Source organism: Lynx rufus, unplaced genomic scaffold, assembly GCF_022079265.1.
Source record: "Lynx rufus isolate CCGP_SWC_20201006 ecotype Redwood Valley unplaced genomic scaffold, mLynRuf1.p SCAF_4, whole genome shotgun sequence".
Classification (NCBI taxonomy): domain Eukaryota; kingdom Metazoa; phylum Chordata; class Mammalia; order Carnivora; family Felidae; genus Lynx; species Lynx rufus.
Window position 1 is genome coordinate 54,918,854 of NW_025814856.1, and position 23,326 is coordinate 54,942,179.

Here is a 23,326-nt window from a genome sequence, read left to right on the forward strand (position 1 = left end):
ATCACTTTGCCCCACACAGTGTCCCCTCATTTGTCACTTTGACAGCCTAACACACCTCCCGACAGATACAGAATTGATACGGAAGCTGAATCCTTGGAACAAAGAAAGCTGCACTCTAGTATCTGCAAAAGGAAAGGAATGGAACCCTTAAACCTAGGTAAGCCAAGGAAGTGGTTATGAAACAGGGTTACGAGCTCTTCGGGGTCATACATGACAGCTTACACATAAATCCAGAAGGACAGGGCTCCATATCAATTAGAAAAAAATGAACAGCCACGTGGCCACAGAATTCCCATGGTACCATTCACTTTCTTCCTTGCTGACAGACAAATCCAACCTGAAGTCTGTGTCTTCCAGGGAAAGGACGGGAGGAAACAGGTACAATTCAGTCCCTAAAATTAAATTATCTTCCCCAATTTAGGAGAAGAAGGCACTATCCACAGTAGAGACCCAAATCAGAACAGTTTGGAAGTTCATGTCACTTGTTTGTAATATGATATCATATCGTCCAGAGTTTCAAAAGTGACTGTTGGCGCTCGTGGTGGGCTGCTGGGGGCAGGAGTGGATGGTGGATGTGAAGAGCCAGTGTCACGACTCTGGCCAGAGCACTGTCCTGCGTCACTCGGTGCAGCTGCAGGTCTGCTCCACGTCTCGCTACTGAGGGAAGCAGTTCTCTTTTGACCCACAAAGTAATCCGATGGTGGGGCAAACTCAGGATCTCTCTCAGCCCGGAGATCTGACTGCCTCTTCGACCAGAACCCAAAGGAAAACTCTAATAAAAATAAGAAAGAGTATTATTAGAAGTAAAGACCAAATCAGTTGAATTTTTATTGTTATTACTTTTCGATTATTACATATACTTCTTAAATGCCAACTCCCATTCTCTGGAGGAGATAGCAAGGAAAGCAATAATATAATACGAGGTATATGTAAGGCCTACAAAAATATAAGGAAGCAGCAGGCTAAGCAAAAGGAGTGACTACTTCCAGATGGGGAAGATTCAAGGAAGGCTCTGGCGGAGAAGGCTGGTAGCTTCTGGAAGTATTGCCAAAAAGGCACTAAAATTACATCTGAGAGAGAAATACAGAAAAACCAAGCACTCAAATCATTTGCTAGACATAATGTAGGTACTTCACAACAAAATACAAATTTTGGCCTTTACTGAGTTTTAGAAGACACGAAAGTCCAAATCTAATTTGGCATTTCATCTCTATTTCTAACTAGCACTAACCAAATGCACTGGCCTATTTGCCTTTATTGAGTCTTGGATCTCATCAGCTCAAACAGGGTGAGCTAATGCACTACTGTAACAATCTTGTTCAAAGAGGCATAAATCCTGGTCTCCCCCAACAAGAAGCTGCTGTGGGCATCATGGCAGATTTACAGAAATAATTTACGGAAAAATCTGCATGACCCAACAGAACCATATGTGAATCCAGGTGAATCCTGTGGCATGCAGACTATTTTCAACTAAACGTAAAGGAGGCTGCTAAAAACACAGAGGACGTTGAAATACCAAACCTTGTAAGATTTTTAAAAGTGGCTCCTGAGAAAGGGCATTCCAAAGCTGTAAAGCCACATGAGGGTAGCACAAATTTTTAAAAACTTCCCCCAGTGCTTCTAAAAAAATTGTCCTTTTGAAATGACCTGTTGTAGACCCTGGTCTTTTATAATCACACTTTCTAGTGTCCCTGTTTACAAACAGCTAGGGTCTGGGTACTGAAAAGAAACAGTTCAAAGATCTGGAGAGTTCCGTGAGCCTCAAAAGCCTCTACACTAAGACTCATGAGAATCACACTCTGAGATGAACTGGAAAAGTCTGTGCAAGGCCTGTTTAGAACCGCCCCCACCCCCCCTTACCTTTTCCTCTGTCCCACTCTCGGACATGCGGCACTCCCGGGCGGGTATCCTTCCTCTCCTGAACGATGACTTCCACTTTGCTACTCTGGGCAGCAGTACGTGGGGTTGGCACAGCCTCTGGTTCTGGTGGCAAAGGCCCAATAACATCTATTTTTTTGCAAGAGAGTAAGACATCACTATAATAAAACTTAAAGCTATTATTAAAATAAACATTAAATAGAACATGCTCATCTTGAGAGTAAAAGTAACAGCCAGTATTTAATGAGCACCTATCTTGGCCCAGGGAGTGAACTAAATACCATGTGTACAATAGTTTGTGTAATTCTTATAATAACCCTCATAAAGTCAGGGTTAGTATTCCTATTTTATAAATGAGGAAAATTAAGCTCAGAAATGCTACACAGGTAGAAAGTGACAAGAGCCAGGATCCGAACCCAGGTGGGATGGATTTCAAAGTCTCTGTGCTTCCCACTATGCCACCCTGCTTCCTCAGACCGACAACTGAAGGACCAGAAACCCCCAGTTACTCCACTAAAATAAGAGTCTCAGACAAAGCAAGAGAACTTGGAGTGACAAAGAGCTGGGGTGTGGCAGCGGGCTGTAGGCTCTTCACCTTTGGCTAGATTTTAAAAGAAAGTGGATTTTTCAAAAAACACTGTGTGGCGCTCCACATCTTGTAGAGATGACAGATGTTCAGGAGTAGAGCAAAAAATAGAGAAACAATATGCAGAGCTTAACATGTTACAGGAACACAGCATTTATACAAAACTAAACAGATGATCTTCCAATTCCTAAATGTTTCTTGTCTCCTTTCAAAGCTAAACTGAAGCTGTGTTCAGAATAGAAAATGGCTGATGGCTTAGCACAAGGCTTCCGTGTGAGCAGGAGAGGCTTGTATAACATGCTCCTGATACCCACACTCACCTTTTTTGTTTTGGGAATGGAACGCCCTGCCCCCAGTTTCAGTTAGAGATGTGGCCACCTCGCTAGATAGGCCATTCCCCAGGGGCCCCTGCAGCTGCATTCAGGCCGGTGGGTTGTAAATGCATGGTTGTGTGGGCCTTCCAATTCACATTCCTAAAGAAGCAACAGGTTCCTCTCCCCTCTTTCCCACTTCCCTAGGGCTGGACCATGAACAGGTGGTAGGGAGTAAGCTTCCACCCTGCAGGTAGAGCATCACTCTAGGAACGGCAGAAGCAGGAAAACAGGAGGAAGCTGGGGACTGGGTGACCACGTGGGGCAGAGCTACTACCTGCCTAGACACCCACCACCTCCAAAGGATTAAAACCAAAAATAGACTTCCAGCCCGTTGGACCCAGTCCATGCAGGAGTCTCAGGAATGGCAGTGAAGCCCAGACTAGGGTAGCTCATGCAGCAAGCAGAAGCCTTCAGGGACACAACATGCCATGTGGTGTTTCCACGTGTTGTGACAGTCCTTTCAGAAGCTGTCTATACTCGTAAATTCTTTCCTTTCTTACGTGACTTTGTGAATATATTTCTCCTTTAAAATAAATCAATGCACAATAACCAAAAAAACTTATAGCCATAGCAAAAGAAACCAAGTCTAAAATGTGTGTGTACAACAAAACTCTATCTTAAAACATCTCTGCTCTAAGTGAAGTCTCGTTTACTAAGCCAGGCCCTTCTATGAAGTAACACAATGTCCTGTTCGTTAATATTCTTGTCTGTATAAAAAGATTCTTTCGAGTGTCATTCTGCACCACGTGGATTATAAAAAACTGCTCCTGGCAGTACCCCAAAGGTACCCTGCTTGCTTAGAGAATAAAACTAAATGGCTCATTTCCAGATTGTCAGTCCTGTTCACTGAGACATCAGTGGAACTAAAGATTTTCCTTTTGAAGTTCAGACACAATGAGCCACGATATACCTTTGTTTTCTTCCTCTTCTCCATCTTCTTTTGACTTTTTCATCTTTTTTTGTCGGAGTTTAGCAAGCCTTGCTTCTAACATAGCCTTTCGCTTTTCCTTTATGTTCTCTCGTTTTGTTCTCTGATCTGTTGTCTGAATATAACAGAAAATTAGAAATTTACTGTAAATCAAATTCACAATATTTCTTCTCAAATTAAAATTATTAAAAGTGAATTTAAAGGATTAAATATTAATTTTATCTTAAAAAACAGACTAATTAATTGATTTCAGGCCACCACTAGGCAGCTAGCCTTGAGCTCTTCAAAACAGAGACCTAGGAGGCCCTCTTATACAAGCCCTCTGGCATGTTTTCTAAGTTTAGCGAGTGTTCACAGAGCGCCCTGGAATGCTTCACATTCAAGGAAACCAACCAATTCTGTTCTACTCCTTAATCCCTTAAATAAATCCCTTAAATAACTCTCTATTTTCTTACCCAGGCCACTCTAAAAGTACCATATTTAAAACCAAATTTAAAACATCAAAGTTATATAAGTTAGTTCTAAGCAGCTATAATTTTAAAGTCTGGAACACCAAAACAGAATAGCAATTACATTCATAAAACTATAATAGCATTCTGATACTGATAAATAATAGTTTATTGATAAAACTGTCACTATTTGCAGAAGACGGGATGTTATATATAGAAACCCTAAAGACACCAACCAAAAAACTGTTGGAACTAATAAATGAATTCAGTGAAGTTGCAAGATACAAAAGCAATATACAAAAATCTGTTATGTTTCTATATGCTAGTAACAAACTATCAGAAAAAGAATTAAGAAGACATTCCCATTTATAATTACATCAAAAAGAATAAAATGCTTAGGAATAAATTTAACCTAGGAGGTAAAAGACTTGTACTCTGAAAACCATAAAGCAACAATGAAAGAAACTGAAGAAGACACAAAGAAATGGAAAAATATAGCATGCTCATAGACCGGAAGAATGAATATTAATAAAACATCCATATTATCCAAAGCAATCTATGATTCAATGCAATCTCTATCAAAATTGCAACAAGTATTTTTCACAATAGAACAAACAATGCTAAAATTTGTATGGAAACACTAAAGACCATGAATAAGCATTCTTGAGAAAGAAAAAAAAAAGTGGAAGCCTCAGACTCCCTGATTTCAAACTATATTACAAAGCTATAGTAATCAAAGCAGTTAGGCACTGGTATAGAAACAGACACAAAGATCAGCGGAACAGAAAAGAGAACCCAGAAATAAAGCCAAGCATACACAGTCAATTGATTTATGACAAAGGAGCCAATAATATGCAATGGGGAAAAGACAATCTCTTTAATAAATCATGTGAGAAAAAAGGAACAGGCAGGTGCAAAGAGTGAAACTGGACCGCTATCTTACACCATATACAAAAATTAACCCAAAATGGACTAAAGACTTGAACACAAGACTCCAAACTATTTTAAAACGTCTTGAAGAAAATATAGGCCATAAGCTCCTTAACATCAGTCTTGGCAATGACTTTTTGGATCTGACACTAAAAGCAAAGGCAAGAAAAGCAAAAACAAACAAGTGGGACTATATCTAACTAAAAACTTCTGCACAGCAAAGGAACCCATCAACAAAATGAAAGACAACCTACTGGATGGGAGATATATTTGCAAATCATATTATTGGATAAGGGATTAATATATATATTAAAACAATCCAATTAAAAAACAGGCAGATAATTTGAACAGACATTTTTCCAAAAATACATACAGATGGCTAACAAACACATGAACAGATGCTAAATATCACTGATCATCAGGGAAATGCAAATCTAAAACCATAATGAGCTTTCATCTGGTACCTATTAGAATGACTATTATCAAAAAGACTAGAAACAACAAATGTTGGCAAGGATGTAGAGAAAGGGGAACACTTGTGCATTGTTGGTAGGCATGTAAATAGGTGCAGTCACTATGGAAAACAGTATAGAGGTTCCTCAAAAAATTAACCATATGATCCAGTGATTCCAGTTCCGCTTATTTATCTGAAGAAAATGAAAATGCTAACTCAAAAAGATATCTGCATCCCCATGTTCACTGCAGAATTATGTACAACAGCCAAGACATGGAAACAACCTAAGTGTCCATCAATGGATGAATGGATACAGAAGAGGTGGGAGGAATGGAATATTACTCAGCCATAAAAAAGAAGTATATTTTGTCATTTGAACCAGATGGATGGACCTTGAGAACATTATACTAAATGAGATAAGTCAGACAGGAAAAGACAAATACTGCATGATCTCACTTATATGTGGAATCTAACCCCCTTCCCTAAGGAAAAAAAAAACAAAGACAAATATAAGCTTATAGATACAGAGAACAGATTGGTGGTTGACAGAAGTGAGGGTAGGGGGTGGACAAAATGGGTGACAGGAATCGAAAGGTATTTAAACTTCCACTTATAAAATAAGTAAGTCATGGGGATGTAATGTAAAACATGGCAATCACAGTTAATAATACTGTAATGCATATTTGAAAGTTGCTAAGACAGTACATCTTAAAAGTTCTCATCACAAGAAAAAAAATTTTTGTAACTATGTATAGTGACAGATAGTAACTAAACTTAATGTGACAATCAATTTGCTATATACACAAATACTGAATAAGTATATTGTATACCTGAAACTAACATAATGTTATGTGTTAATTATACATCAATTAAAAAGTAATAATACAGTATCTGGTTTATGGCCACAATATTTACTAATTATCAGAAATATTAATCTTTAATAAAATGGAAAGTTTATTTAATGTACTTTTATCCATCATTGCTCTGAATATTAACTATTAAATAAATATTTTTTAAAAAAGGCTGGGGCGCCTGGGTGGTTCAGTCGGTTAAGTGTCCGACTTTGGCTCAGGTCATAATCTCATGGTCTGCGAGTTCGAGCCCTGCGTCGGGCTCTGTTCTGACAGCTCAGAGCCTGGAGCCTGTTTCAGATTCTGCGTCTCTCTCTCTCTCTCTGACCCTCCCCCATTCATGCTCTGTCTCTGTCTCAAAAATAAATAAATGTTACAAAAAAAATTTTTTTTAAAAGGCCATTTTGAGTATCAATTTAAAAAATAGACCATTTCCATAATATGGTCCAACAAGAAACAAACCGCTCTCAAATACTTAACATCAATTCTGAATTTAATTTTTACCTGTTCACGTAGCATCTCTAACGTTTTCATCTGCTTGTTTCTCAACTCTTTATCTCGGGCAAAGGCAAAATATCCAACACCAAGTTGCCGGGCCTCTGAAATAAGTCACAATTTTTCAGAAGATTAGAGTTCCCTGATTAACAAATTAGAGTCAGGCTAAATTTCCAATGAAGGCAAAAAGAAACACAGTAATATTTGACACAAGTTTAAAAAAAAAAAGGCAGCTAAGCCAAAAAGATCTCCTGCTTATGATTAGCAGGCCCTCTGTTAGAAAGATATTCCCAACAAGAGTATTTTTTAGGCTATAAAGCAAACAAAGGGGATATTTTCAATTTCAAAATCAGAATCTTTTATTTCTATGTAAGAGCTACAGCTTTATGAATATTTCCCTTTATGCTTGCCATTAGTCCAAAAAAAAAAAAAAGATTTAAAAAGCTGCAAGATGATTATACCATTTTCACGAATGTCTTCATAATGTATGGGCCCCATCGGCCTTTTCAAGGCCTCTCTTTCTTCTTCCTCCCATTGCTGGCGCTGAAGTTCTTTTCTCATATCTTCAGATAATAAGGTTTTCTCATTAGCAGGACTAACGAAACTAGTAGGGGGACAGAGCAAAGCTATATTTAGTAAGAGCTGTGAGACAGCAATACTTCAGTTCAGTAAGCTGGATCATGGACAAGTAATTCTAGCTGATAAGGTAATTCCTTACAGAATTTTCTGACCCACAATACCACTGGGAAACTGCAAAAACTGTTTTCATCTTTCTTTAATTAAGCAGCTGACTTGTTACATTAGTGCAACAGAATCTTGCCTCAGCACTTGAGACAAACCACTTTCCTTCCCATCCCCTTCTGGGCTAAAGGGGAGGAAGAAGCCAGGGCCTCGGCTGCATGGTCAGCTGCGTAACACTGCAGCCAGGCAGTGTCTCCTGTCCCGTGTCAGGCGGCTCAGGGCTCCTGCACTTCCTTCCTTGTGCTGAGCACAGGCCGATCTGAACCTGAAGGACTTGGACAAGGTGGACTTTCCACATCAAAACTGCCCTTGGTGAGGGGAATTTTATTCCCTGGAGTGTACGAGCAAGTTATCTCTTAGATGTCTCTGGCCCTAAAGGAAAAAATCCAGCAATAAGGCCCTTGCTTCAAAATGCAAAAATTAGTATAAAAAGTTAATAAGCTAACCACCTCCGTGCTCTCACTTGCTATGGGATAACCAAGTATATATTCCTAAATATCTTTCTCCACAAAGGTTTGTTTGTTGGTTTGGGCTCATTCTATATTTTTAACTCTGATAATCAGACACCCTTCCAAGTAAACAGATATAGCTTCCAACTCATCCCTTTCAGTAGCTACACAATATGGATGATCAACTATTCAGGTTGTTCCCTGAGTGTGGATTATGTGTGTGTGCTAACCATAGAAGAGTTCTTCAGCAAATATTCTTACGCATCAAGAAAAAAACCTTCTTACTGGACCATCAAGACAATGAACTAAAAGCAGCCTCACCCATAAAACAATCCCTGTGTCTGCATTTCAGACCTGGGCAGAGGTTTGCATATCACATACTTACAGCCTCCCCTGAAGATTTTTATCCATCTCCAGCAGATCTGGCAAATCCTTTTTCATACAGCGGCGAGATCGCCCTAAAGAATCCACATAATCCACCCTAAAATAAAAGTGAAAACATGTGAAGAAGGCTTTGTACATGACATATGGTTCCTTAAGTTACAGACTAGGTGCACAGTAAAAAAGTAATGTAAGCTTCACTACCAAGAAACACTCTCAACCCTGAGAGACCATAACCACGGATAAGAACATGTTTTTTTTTTTTTTTTAAGTTGACACACAATAAGCTCATTGTGCCCTCTGTTAAACCTTAGTTTTAGAAAATGCAGAAAATGATTGATCATATATGTCTGTGATTTAACACAAGGGTGCCTGGTGGCTCAGTCGGTCAAGCGTCCGACTTCGGCTCAGGTCATGATCTCACAGTTCATGAGTTGGAGGCCCACATCGGGCTCTGCACTGACAGCTCAGGGCCTGGAGCCTGCTTCGGATTCTGTGTCTCCCTCTCTCTCTCTCTGCCCCTCCCCTGCTTGTGTGCATGCTCTCTTGCTCTCTCCCAAAAATAAACATTTAAAAAAATAAATAAAATAAAAACACCCCACACAGACCCTTGCCGCAATACCTCAGAACTTCCTTCAGTGTGGTTTAGACAATTCCACATATTTTACCAGCATAACTTTGCTCTGTACCATGCTCAACCTGCTCATTTTCCCAGTCTTTGCAAACCTGACTTTTTATTCTTTCTTTTACTTCTTCTAATTGGTACAGCTCCTTCCAATTAGAAATTTCTCAAGTCAGGATTACTTTGAGGACTCATTAATTAGGAGGAAGCCAAGCAACACACATTTTGTACTGCAAAAGCAGCTCAGTGGTGGGCCAGTCTATTATCTTTTACTTTTAGTTCCGCTTTCTTTAGCTTTGCCCAAACCAGACAGAAGTTACAGTCAGGGGAACCAGGCAGACATCAAGGCAAAACGAAATACTCCTACTTCCCACAACAGGAAATATGGACAGATCTCATGGAAAACATTTCAACCGCATTATGGTGCAACAGATTTATTGTTTAATTATGGGCAAGGAATTGCCTATAGCCTTTAGCAGGGGGCTAAAAACACAGAAAGGGGTCAGTACTGCTGGTGCAACTCAAGATCAGAGTCTCATGTACGTGGCTTTGCTTTTGTTGGCAATTTCTTTCCTCTTACACATGCTGATTCCAATTGTTAGCCCATGACTTGAAAACTGAATGTCTGGGAATCTATTACTATAGTCCTGACGCTGATTGCTGTGAGAAATAAAACCTCCAACTGCAGAAAGCAGTTTCTTTCTTCCTCCCTCCCCCCTCCGCTTTTTTTAATGAATAGAGAAATAAAATCATCTAGCCAGATGGTCTGAGTAATTATTTACAGTATTTTTGCGGAAAGATTTTCCACCACCTGGAACTTAACTACCAAAAGGATTTTACAAGTAGCTACAATTCTGGAGCTTAATTTAAAAACAAAAAAAGTGTCAGAACTGCTTGCGGTGCGTCTTCCTTCACCATATGGTGGCATGTGACACCTTCAATTGCCCTCCAAACTCTTCAAATCACTGACAAATTGCTAGTAATCATACAAGCATTAGGAAGAAAAAAAAAAGACATTAAACCTTTCAAAGGAGATGAGATTTCTGCTATGAAAAGCAATCATAGGCTATTCTGTTTCTGGAGAAGGTCTCTAAAATGTACAGATCCCCTCAAAACAGAAGTGGCAAGACAGTAGTCAGCAAGTGCTCTATGTAATCAGCAATCACTGAACAAGCTCCAGGAAAACAATTACTTGAGGTACAAGAGTAATATGGCAGGGCTCAGAGTCATGGCATCTTCAAAGCGCTCTCAGGGAGAGTTAAGGCCTGTGCCCATGAAACGCTTCCTAACATCAGCAGGGAGGATATAAGAAGTACCAAAGTTTTGCCTCGAATTTTTTTCTAGTAACGAGGCCAGTTGTGTGTCAATAATAAAGAGAAGCTAAGACCCAAAGGAGTCGGAAGCATATCTAAGTGCTACCAGATTTCGGGTGAGGGAGAAATCGCTCATACTGGACACGATGAGGAAAAGCATCAGAAGAGACTACGTCGTATGTGCTTCTCTTCGGGTTGCTTTTAACAAGTATGCAGCCAGAAAACCTAGCCCAAATGTAAATTTTTAGAAAGCAGATAACATCTGTTCTATCCCAATGTCATGTTATTTCCGGACAACGTGGACACCCTTGGTAGTATGAAGATGTGAGGTCCCTGCAATCCTCAGTAGCCGGACCTGCTCTCTTAAGCTCACCAATGACTCCTACCGACGGGGCCAAGAGCTGACAAAAGGTCAGCAAGTGCTGCAAACTATCCTGAGTGGTTCCTAACAAAGATCCCAATAATGAGGATATTTGAGCCTGGAAGAGAAGGTGGGTAGGCTCTGCACTGGCAAGAGGGTGGGCAGGCGGGGTTATTCTCAAGACAGTTTTACAGCATCAGTGCAGCTCTATGCAATTTTAAGCACGTCTGAACAAGTTTGCAAACACAGTCTTCAGTAGAGAAAATCCTTAGAAGGGACTTTTCATTCTGGTCTCTTATTGACATATTGGTCTCATAGGGAAAAGACTAGTTTGCTTCCCCATCATTCACGTACACGTAGGTAAAACTTAGAATAATTTCAATAAAAGCTTACAACATGTGTGCTTCTACTCCACAGAGCAGTTTCTTGGGTAGCTTAACATACTCTTACTTCCTGAAGGGAGTTTAAGGCAAACAATAAGGAAAACCAGGCTTCGTTGTTTTACAGGTGAGGAAACTGAGCCTCAGTGAGGATGGAACTTGATCAAGGTCATACTGCCAGTGAAAGACCTGCTATGCAGGTCCGAGGTCCACAATGCCTACACGACACTGCCTGAAATGCCCCAGCCAGAGTCCTGCCTGCCTTTTTCTGTGGAAATGAAGATCACCACCAGCTGGACAGTGACTCTCCACAATGCCTGAATAATGACCTGGGCAGCAGCCCAGGTAAGAAAGGAATACGCTTCTGTCTAAACAACACTTCCACATCAGTCAAACAGGTGTATTAATGCCTTTTGCACCTGACTCGGTCTTGTTAATTATTTCTTCTTTGGAGCCACTGTTTCTGTAAATCCAATCTTGAAGGAAAGAGAGGAAGACTGAAGAGAAATGGTTTGATAGCATCCAAACAAAATCACTTTCAGAAAGTAAACATGAGTCAGGGCTCCTGACCGGCTGTCGGTGGAGTATGGAACTTTTGGTCTCAGGGTCATGAGTTCAAGCCCCATGTTGGGTGCAGAGCTTACTTAAAAAAACAAAAAAGTAAACACAAGTCTGAGAATGTTAACATGACCAATTAATGTCATTATCACCAACCATTCTTCACCGGGGTCCTGGGGAGGAGGTATATCTTTTTCAGAAAGATTTTCTTCATCATCGTCTCTCTCTCCTGCCTTCCTACAATCTCTATTGGCACCAAACACCTCCATCTCTTTGTGTTTGTCTATGATCTTCTGTGTGAAATCCACAAGGTACATATCCTCCGCTTCTTCATCTAAGACATAAAAATCAATATTCAGATTTTTGACATTCTTTTCAAAGATGTAAACCACATATGGAATTGATATGAAGCAGTCACATTCACCACTGGGCGGCTACACTCCCCCTGGACGGCTCACTAGTCGATGCATCCGCCACCCCCGCCAACCCCCGAAAGTTTACAAAGACAGAGCCACTGTGGGATCTAACCGTGGAGCTGCAAATGTGCCATCAGAAACACATACCACACTAAAAAAATCTTAAGAGTCTAAAGTCTTCTGTTGCCTCGTCAATACAATGAGTGAGCAATATGGTCTCAGAATGTAACTTTAAGATAAAACCACATGATTTCAAAGAGACTCATTCACCCAATGACATAATATAGAAGCAGGACTGCATTTCTCATGTCGCCAGACCAGAGCAACAGACCTGTGTTACTACATGTAGCTCCCCAATCAAGGGGCTATATTATTACCAACCCTAATTATACTGTTGTGGTATGGTGTTTTAAGGGTCATAATATAGGGAAAAGAAGTCATCTGAATTCTTTTCAATGCAATTAACACCACTTTCAGGCAAGGCATGGTGCCAGGATCTGTAGTGCATACAGAGACGGGTAAGACCTATGGCTTATAATATGCTTGAGCTAAAACATATACGCTGAAAGTTAAATAGCAACCCGTGACTTTAATTCAATTTAACCCAAGACAGTTGAAATACTCACAAATAACATTTACATTAAGTTTCACTATGCTGAATTTTCTCTGAGGTTTTTCTCTGAGTACAGGATTAAGCTCTATGGAACAGGTATTAGGTTCCCTGTTACCAGGTACCGGTGTTAACCCCCAAGGTACAGTGGAGAATAACCGAGGCTCCAAAACTTAACTTGCCCAAATATCCAATATGCCTATCAGGCCTATCAGGTCCCACCATCCTGGACAGAACCAAATCCCCAGGTCCACAGGCACACTCCTTTGACCTGATTTCTATATTAACGATACAAGTAAAGTCTGAATTTAAAAAAAAAAAAAAAAAAAAGACTAATTTTTTTTTTAAGCCACAAAATAACTCACATGGGAAAGAGATGTACTTTCTCAGAGCGGAGTTCTAAGACCACATAACAGTGAGGCCTCCTGGTTAATGGACACCCTGCTGCTTCATCAAAAGGAAGACACAGCCTCTCCCCACGTCCCCTAGCTTTGAGAGTGCCTACCTCTCCCATGCTGGGCTCCCTGCCAGGCAGGGAACATGCCTCTGCTGTCTGGAAAGACGGAGTTTGGCTGTGTGGGCAGCCAATGACCAAGGTTCCGGCCCTGCCTCTTCTCCTGCTGCCCCACTGCCCCCTTTCCTAGCCCATCAGGCCCAGCCATACTAGTCTGTCTGCCAACACTAGCCTTCTCCTCTCTCTGATCTTCTCTCACCACTCTACCCTGCAGAATCCCTTTCTCCAGCTCTCCAAAGCCTTTGAGATCCTATTAGAGCCTACCTTCTCCCTAAAGACTTCCTCACATGCCTTTTGGCAATGAAAAATGCAGTGCCTTGTAAAATCTCTTCTGCTGCTATCTAATAGTAAGGCTGGGCGTTCTTTCTCTGGGGGGGAGGGGGTATGGGGAAAGGGGGATCTTCTTATTATTTTAGAAGCAATTACAGGCACATCACAGAAAAAAATAGAAAATAGGGACAAGGAAACCTAACTCCAACACCCTGATATACCTATAATTCCCCTCAGTCATTTTTTAATATAGGTAGAATCATTTCTAATTGTAGCCTATTTAGACCTCATTTCCTAACTTTGCTTTGTTCTGCGTGCCATTGTCCTCCACTGATGACAATCCCCTTGAGGACCGAGAAGAGAATCTGGCTCATGCTACCCTTGTTTGTCCCCTCATAGCACCTAACATGTGGTGCACGCTGGACAATCAGAGATTACTGTGGATGTATTTTCTCGTCCCTGTGCTGGCTCAGAAGGTAATGCATGTTATTTCTTAAATCTCTCCCCGTACTTAAGGTTATTTTAATAAATAATGAAATACCACAGGGCTATATGAGTTACGGAAAATAAAGAAGTATAAATAAATTACTGTATTTACCTATAAAGTCTCCTTTAGTCATTTTTTCATATAATTTGGCTTTTTCTTCCAATTTCTCCCTAGGAGAAAAAAAAGACAAGTATTAGAAATGGTCTTACGCCTGCTACTCGTGTGAAGGCTGCCTGACTGCTGCAATCTGCCAGGAGGCCCAGTCTGGTGATGAGGCTGAGCTGACCACCCCACCCTAAGGGGACCCTCAGACCCAGCCACTCCTGATTGCCAACTTCATGTAAGTTCCATGAGGACAAGCCCCATCTTTCTCTTATTAATGACTATATCCCAGTGCCTAGAACAATACCTGGTATATAGTAAATTCTCAATCAGTATCTGAAAATAAATAATGAATTAAGATTCCAAATGCAAACTAAGTTAAATACCAAAAAAAGAAAGAGGTGTCTAAATAAAAACATTTTCTATGTGCAACCTTCTAAAGGGATCACCATATTCAATGCACACCCTTTGCATTACTGTTTTAAGGCACGAGTCCCTGATCATCTGTGGCTCATTAGGCTTCTCTAAGGGAGCTAAAGATCAACTTCTTAGAAGTCTGTTAAAATATGATGCATGAATACATCATACATGTATTACACAGAGCATGAATAATTTATTCATGACACAGCTAATAAAAAACAAACATCAACCCTGGTATTTCAATAAAGCAGCCCCACTGGTCACGTGAATTCTGGTGACATTTACTTTTTAGTGGACACAGACTTAGTAAGATGGCTGGCAATTCCTTATTTTAGAAATACTTAATGATGGTAAAGAGAAGTCCCAAAGAAGTCATGTGAGCTTTTGCTTGCAAAGAATCAATCACACTTAATCATAAAGGAAAATTTCACTTCTAATGGCATCCCGAGACAATAAAGTCCCTTGGTCACATGGCTGTGTGCTCTGGAACAAATTACTTCACCTCTCTTGTACCCCACCCCACCCCCAGTTCCTAAATCTGTAACAGATGAAAAAAACAGCACTGCCTCTTAGGGTTGTCATGGAGAGTAACTAGATGGCACACGGAAAGCATGCCATCAGGTACGTCATCTGCATCTTCGTCATCTAGGTCAGAAAGATTCCTCTCCCATTTTATGCATTCCTTCAACAAGTACTTCCTCCAGGCCTCCTCTATGCCAAGCACTGTTTCCGTAACGAGGACTCTATTTCGGAGGGGGCTTAACGTAGTAAGCTGTGTCATCAGAGAATCTTACTGTCTTAATGAAAATAAAACCTAAAAAATTTTTAAAAAACAAACCACAAAAAAACAGGTGTGAGGATAGAGTAACCAGGAGGACACTACGCTAGAAAGGGTAGCCAGGGGAAACCTCTCTGAAGGTGACATTTGAGCTAAGGCTTACAGAGCAAGAAGCCAACCATGAAAGGATCTTGGGGAGAAAGCAAGTGAGACAGAGGAAGGATGAAGTAGGAATGAGCTTGATATGTTCAAGCAGAGATCACAATGGTGGAGGATGCTGAGCAAAGGAGAGGGGGGCACAAAATAAGGACAGAGAGAGGCAGGTACAAGAACGCGTGGGAGGGGCACCTGGGGGACTCCGTTACGTGTGCAACTCTTGATTTCAGCTCAGGTTGTGATCTCACAATTCATGGGATTGAGCCCTGTGTAGGGCTCTGCACTGGAAGCACTGAGCCTTCTCAGTGGGATTCTCTCTCTCTCCTTTCTCTCTGCCCATCCCCCACTCCCCCAGCACACACGGGCACTCTCTTTCTCAAAAAATAAATCAATACACTTAAAAAACAAACAAACATGGGAAAGCGTAAGAAGCCTGGATGCAGTGTAACAGAAAGATGGCAGGAATAGTCTCCAGATGAATAACGGAGATCAAGGAAGATGTCAGAGAAATGGCCACCACTGGATTTAGTAGATGAGGAAGTCATTAGAGACTTTAAAGAACAATTTCTTCAGTCAAGTAAGAAAGATGGAATTCAGAGGGCAAGAGTATGGGACACTTATCTGGAACAACTATGTGCCAAACACTATGTATCTCCTTTAATGAATTCCCTACAAAGCTCCATGAGCTGAGTATTAACCACCTCACTTCATAGATAAGGAACATCTCAATGGAGAAGTAACTTGCCTAAGGTCTTACATCCTCAAAGGACTGTCCCTGCCCATCTTGAGCTCTGGGGAGACTCAGAAGTCCTGTAGACCAAGGACAGACTTGACTCTTCATAAGCACAAAGAAGCCAAAGTATTATGTAATAGGTTACTGGATAAAAAAAAAAATCACAGCAAAGTACCCAGGAAAACTCTTGTTATATACAGTAAATAACAAAGGATTATGGCACCTTTCAACAAATTAGAATTCTGAGAATATTCTAGTAGGGTGAGAAAGATGTCTCAAAAATTAACATATGCCATGTCTGCTGGGAACAGGTCAAACACTAAGAAAAACAATTCCCCAAATGCACTAATATTCTGCCTCTTTTTTTCAAACCCAGAAGAGCTGAGTAATCTTAGCAACTACTGTTTCCAAGTGCAGAGTTTTTATTACGCAATAGATCCAAAAGCACGAGTCATGACAGACATTCAAACTTGGGATTCCCTCTGAGTCTAGGGTGACACTGTAAATAATGAAGAGTTCTTCTTTACAGAAGAATGCCAGCTAACAAATGGAATGAAAAAATAAAAATGGAACGAATGAATTAGAAAATCATCACTTTGAAATCACCAGTCTAACAACTGAGAAGTCACAAGGTTCCACTGGGTGGAAATATGTTGGTGAACAAGATATTCATAGTCTCAGAGTTGCCCTCCTTAGATTATTATTAGTTACAAATGGGAAAGAGACCTTTACGGTGAAAAAAATCTATCTTAACCAAGTGATCAAAGTTCATCACCAATAATAACTCAAACTGACATTGTGAACCTCCTGCTGTGATCCAATGGGAAGGACACACCGCCTACATCTTATTCTTACCAAAAGCAGTTAATGAGACTCTAATCAGATTGTGGGACACTGCAGACACAAGCCTGGACTCACCAAGAACAGTAATGGCACAACAGACGACAAAAAGGCATGGGAATTACTCTAGATTAAAAGAGACTAAAGAAATAGGACAACTGGGGTGCCTGGCGGGATCAGTTGGTAGAGCATGCGACTCTTGATCTCAGTCGTGAGTCTGAGCTCCATGTTGGGTGTAGAGATTACTAAAAAAATAATTTTAATAAAAGGAAGAAAAAAGAAAGTCATTCTATATACAAAATCTCTCCCTCTTTAAAAAAAAAAGAGGGGTGCCTGGATGGCTCAGTCAGTTGAGCAACCGACTCTTGATTTCAGCTCAGGTCATGATCCCAGGGTCATGGGATCAAGCCCTGCATCAGGCTCCCTGCTGACCATGGAGTCTGCTTAAGATTCTCTCTCTCTCTCTCTCTCTCTCTCTCTCTCTCCCTTTGCCCTCTCCCCTGCTTACACCCTCTCTCAGAAAGAAAGAAAGAAAGAAAGAAAGAAAGAAAGAAAGAAAGAAAGAAAAGAAAATGACAGACTAAATGGAATGTGTGATCTTTGAATTCTGAATTAAAACAAAACAAACTATAAAGGATTTAACTGTGCCAGGATAACTGGTAAACTCGGACTATAGATCATATCGTATATAATACTATTTTATCAGTGTTAAATTTCTTGGGTATGATAGCACTATTGTGGTTATGTAGGAGAATATCCTGTTCTTAGGAGATACATGCTGAAATATTTTGAGGCAAAGTATCATGATGTTTAACAAAGTTTCTCTGCAACACACACACACACACACACACACACACACACACACACACACACACACACCAGAGACAGAAAGGAGCCAAAGCAAATGTGGAAAGACATTAACTGGTAAACCCAGGTACTGTATTCTTTTTTTTTTTTTTAATATGTATTTATTTTTGAGAGAGAGAGACACAGAGTGTGAGTGGGGAAGGGGCAGAGAGGGAGGGAGATACAGGATCTGAAGCAGGCTCCAGGCTCTGAGCTGTCAGCACAAAGCCCAACTCAGGGCATGAACTCACAGACCACAAGATCATGACCTGAGCTGAAGTCGGATGCTTAACCGATTGAGCCACCCAGGCATCCTTTCAATTAGCCTGTTGCTTTGAAGTTTTTCAAAATAAAAAGTTAAAGGGAAAATTCAGTTTCGAAATGCTAACATCATTAACACCTAGTAGCCCAGAGCCACACCTTCCTAGGGACATTTCTTCAACACTTGTTGACAATCTTAGTGCGTAACAAAGGCTCAAAGTTGGATTCTGTTTCATGTTCCAAATGGAGGTTATGTCTTATCTTCTTATACGATTACAAATGATATTATTTTTAGAGGCTATTTTATATTTTTGTAGTATTTGACTGAAAAGATGACAAAATTAAACCTATAAATTCAAAAGTGTGAAGTGGAACTCTCACTTCTTTGCTGGGTAACACCAAAGGCAACTACATTTATCAGAGTTTAACTCTACCTTGCTTTGTCTAAAGTCTTCTGTTCCTCAATCTTCTGTTCTGCATCCTTCTCAGCTCTATTTGTAACTCCTACATTCTGTTTGCTCCAGATACTTGGTTTCTGCAGCATATTGATTTAAAAAGACAAAACAGAAATACCAAATGATTGCAAAAAATCTCTACTTTTATACATCAGAAGAAAAAAACAGATTAGATCTTATGGATCAATGGAGAAAACTAGATCTTCTGACAGCCAACCTATGTCAGGCAAATAAACTATACAAGGAAAAGCTGGAGGTGGAAAAAAAAAAAAAAAGCCCTAAATTATTTAAAGAATTCCTTTTACGCGACTGCACATTTATCTTTTATCTCCTGAATGACTGCAACTTAACTCAAGAGAATCAGTAATACAAATAATAAGTACCATTACCTGTAAAATCGGAAAACCATTCACAACTCTTAAAGATCTTGGTATTTTCTGCTATATTACTGTATTATCTAATTGTTTCTCTCTGTTTGGATTTATAATACCTATGTAGCTGATCTTCCATGAACAGGTACAAAACCACTTATTAGAGCATGCACTTTTCCAAAAGAAGTGCTAAAGAATTACATACAACATTATAATAGGCTTTTAAATGCTCTAATTTCTATTTTAATATAATATATTTCATGTGGATGTTCAGCTACAAGATAGGGATTTTCCCTGAACTTTTATATGTAGCAGAGACCAGGAGACTTTCAAAAAATCTAATTATGGCATAATTCCCTCATGTTTGGAATCAATGGAGATAACTAGATCTTATTTTTACCTTATTAGTTGTTTTTGGTTTTCCCAAAACTCCAGAATCTTTTAGAAGTTTTTCTTGTTTGAATTCTTCTTGTTTTCGGAAGAGTTCAGCCTTAAGGTCTACCAACTAGAATAAAACCAATAAGCAAACAAAAACGATGGGTTAGTTCTAATGAGTGACCAGATTTCCAAGTTACTGTAATTCTCAAAGCAAGATTTAAAGTTCCTATAAACAGACAAAAATGAATACAAAATTAAATATAGAATCCAGTGCAAACTAAGTCAAGTCATAATGCAGTCCAGCTCCGTTGGAGACGTATTTCTACTCTAACCTTCAACACTGGGCAAGGGACGGGTAATTACTCAAAAGTAAATGAAGTTTGCATCTATTAGATTCAGACTGAATTAACAACACTAAACACCTTCTCTCTGACTGATACTGTAATCCCATATAATCATCACAACAATTTATTATTTCTGCAGAGAAATGTCTTCAGCAACTATCCGAGTACCGAAGAGCAGGATATAAACATGAAATAGAAACACTTCTGCCTCAGTTACAATCTAATAAAAAAGATAACTTATAATACCAGTAAGATGTAATAAGTGACTTTAAAAGTGGAAGAAGGGGTGCCCGGGTAGCTCAGTCCATTAAGGTTAAGCATTAAGGTTAACTGTCTGACTCCTGATTCGGCTGAGCTCATGATTTCAGGACTGTGAGATAGAGGCGTGACCGAGCCCCAAGTCAGGCTCTGTACTAAGTGTGCAGCTTACTTAAGACTCCCTCTCTCTTTAAATGTTTATTTATTTTTGAGAGAGTGTGGGGGGGGAGGGGGAGGGAGGGAGGGAGGAGGGAGGGAGGGAGGGAGAGAGAGAGAGAGAGAGAGAGAGAATGAATTCCAAGAGGGCTCTGTGCTGATAACAAAGAGCCCGATGTGGGGCTTGAACTCCAGAATTGTATGATCATGACCTGAGCCAAAGTCTGATACTTAACTAAGCCCACCCAGGTACCCCTCTCTCTCTCTCTCTCAAAAAAAAAAAAAAAAAAAAAAAAAAAGAATGGAAGAAAACAGGGGCACCTGGCCAGCTCAGTCGGAACATATGACTCTTGATCTCAAGGTTGTAAGTTCAAGCCCCACGTTGTGTATAGATTACTTAAAAAGTCTTTAAGAAGAAAAAAAAAGTGGAAGAAAATAGCATAAAATTTGAGCTGCAGGAGCATTTCCTGCTGTCCAGAGTGGTCAGAGACAGCTTTGAGTTGAGCCTTAAAAGACAGGAAAGGGGCGCCTGGCTGGCCCAGTCAGAGGGGTGTGCAACTTTTGATCTCAGTCAGGGTCATGAATTCAAGCCCTACACTGGATGTAGAGATTACTTAAAATAAATAAGGGGCACCTGGGTGCCCCAGTTAGTTAAGCATCCGACTTTGGCTTAGGTCATGATCTTGGGGTTCATGAGTTCAAACCCTGTGTCAGGCTCTGTGCTTACAGCTTGGAGCCTGAAGCCTGCTTCGGATTCTGTGTCTCCCTCTCTCTCTGCCCCTCTCCCCCCAAAAAAATAAACATTAAAAAAATTTTTTTTAATAATAAATAAAATTAAAAAAAAAGATATGCAAGATGTCAACAGCTGGAAATAAAGTGGACTGAGTGAATGAAAAGAGCTCCAAGCTTATGTATGTTTTAGAAACTGCAAGTTTAACTCAATCACAGGGCTCAAGAACAGGAAAGGCCAGGGCAAAGGGAACAGGGCAGTTGGGTGAATATCCATGCCTATCTCTCACTGTACCAATCACTAGTGTCTACTTTGCAAAGAAAGATATAATGACAGTTTCCATTTTAAAGGTCCAGATATAGCTCCCTATACACATGGGCATTTTTTTTAATGCTTAGAGAAAGCATGCACGTGCGCATGAGAGCAAGGGGGAGCAGAGAGAGAGAGGGGGACAGAGAGAATCCCAAGCAGGCTCCATACTTGGGGCAGAGCCCCACGCGGGGCTCAATCTCAGGACTGTGAGATCATGACCTAAACTGAAAATCAAGAGTCAGAAGCTTAACCGAATGAGCCACCCAGGTGCTTCCACGTGGGCATTTATCAACAGGATACTTATAAAGCATCACAGATTGACTTTTAAGGGGAATCAAAATGAGTTCAAGGATTTCTATTTTGGAAGACATCAGTTTAAAAGCAGCCTTGGCAGGGATTTAATGCTAAAGGAAGTGTCATCCCAGAACCTAATAATCTAAGCTTTTAAACACAAAAACTTTACAGCCTCTTCTTCTAAGCCTTCTTAACCACCTCCATTTTCTAGCCATACATTTTCCTATTCTGTGACTACTTTTGAATTTTAAAAAGAAGATGCTCTGAAAACTGTCCATCCCAGAGAACATTCCTATTATAGTTACTGCTAATTTTAACCTGTCGGGATAGAATAACTTTATTATTTATACTTTTTTTGCTCTTTTTGCTCAAACATACTAACTAGCACTAAAGTTCAATATCAGACAAGGAAAAAAGACTCAAATATTGGCACACATAGAAGTTTTCCTTTGCACTTCCTTTGCATCCTAATACTCTGCAGTAAATTGAAGGTTAAATCAAATATTAGGCAATTTGCTCTGATGTAACAGAAAAGGCAACAGCTTTGGAGACAACCAGATTGAGTGAGCCAGTTCTATCACTAAGAATTCTGTATGTAAACTGGGGAAAGCCACTTTGCCTTAAATGGGCCTCAAAGTTATCAGCTATAAAACCGGGATATTAATAGCACCTACTTTCTAAAGCAGCTGGGTGAATTCAACGAGATAGTGCACAGAAACGTCAGAGCAGGTTTTCTTCTTAGAAGTAGCTAGTTTAACAAAACTGCTTACGTCCTGTTAGAGCTTACAACTCGCAAGCACCGCAACCTACGGGTGCATTAACAACTGTTTAGTTCCTGGTCAGGGGACGCTGGGCGCTCTCGGATCCAGGGGAATAAGTCACATTCTCTCATGTTCTGGGAGGACCTTGCTGGTCTCTGGACTGGAAAAGAAAGGAGGAAGGGGAATGTGTCTGCACAGCAAGCACTGGCCGGGGTTCCTCTCCGACCACGGAGGGAGACACGACTGGCGAGGCCTGGCCCGGTTGTCGCAGAAGAAGGGCAAGGACGTTCTTAAAGGGGAAAAGATATCAGGTTCAGGTCCGTATCGAAGGAGGGAATCCCGGTCCGGGTGTACGTCCGAGGGGAGAACCCAGTAAGAAAGTTGGGCCGGGTCCCCAACTGAAACAAGCCAGGTTCGGGTTCCTGTTTGCGGGAAAGCCACACAAGGTCGAGATTCTTGTCTAGTGGAAGTGAGGAGAACTCGGAGCCCCGGAGCATCACCGTACCCGCACTCACCGAAGAGGCAGTAACGTCCAAAGGCTTTTTCCTCCGGTCCATTCTGGCGCCAGAGGCTCCCAGCGCAAAGCGGACAAGCACCGACGCCCTCCCGCAGGCCTCTAACGCCTGCATCCGGCGCAACCGGAAGCGCTCTTATAATACAGAGGAAAAGTTTGCGACGCCGGCGCCATCTTGGAAGGGTCAGATGTTGTGCATGATGCGCCTGCCACCATTTTGAGAGGGTCAAAGAAGCCCACTGTTAAGCTAAGGCCATCTTGAAGAGAGAGGAAGGTAACAAGGGCTAGTGTTGGCGCCATCTTGAGAAGGACGGAATGTGGCTTTCAGAATGATGGACGCCATCTTGAATGGGGCGGATTGGGTGCTGGGATGGCGCCATCTTGGGGAGGGCACAGTGAGCACAAATGTTCTTCCTTTTGAAAAGAAAGGTGGGCTGGTAAGGACTGGAAAGATCTAAATGAAGACCTGCTGTACGACTGGCACTGTTTGGTGCTTCTTACACTTTAACTTATTTCTCACAAAAGCCATATGTGATACGGATTATTATATTAATCTTGGTAGAAATAACA

At 40.7% G+C, this 23,326-nt stretch overlaps 1 protein-coding gene across 1 annotated transcript; it reads right to left on the reverse strand.

Annotated features, from left to right (window-relative positions):
- Positions 1–177: 177 nt before the first annotated feature.
- On the reverse strand, positions 178–22,941 carry CCDC174 (coiled-coil domain containing 174). The gene is made up of 11 exons (XM_047096507.1): positions 22,758–22,941; positions 19,410–19,514; positions 18,618–18,718; positions 14,159–14,217; positions 11,907–12,084; positions 8,521–8,616; positions 7,407–7,549; positions 6,955–7,049; positions 3,749–3,881; positions 1,861–2,007; positions 178–772 (listed from the first exon to the last, which is right to left on the reverse strand). The coding sequence occupies exons 1-11, from the start codon at positions 22,869–22,871 to the stop codon at positions 474–476; spliced, it is 1,470 nt and encodes a 489-aa protein (XP_046952463.1). The 5' UTR covers positions 22,872–22,941; the 3' UTR covers positions 178–473.
- Positions 22,942–23,326: the final 385 nt, after the last annotated feature.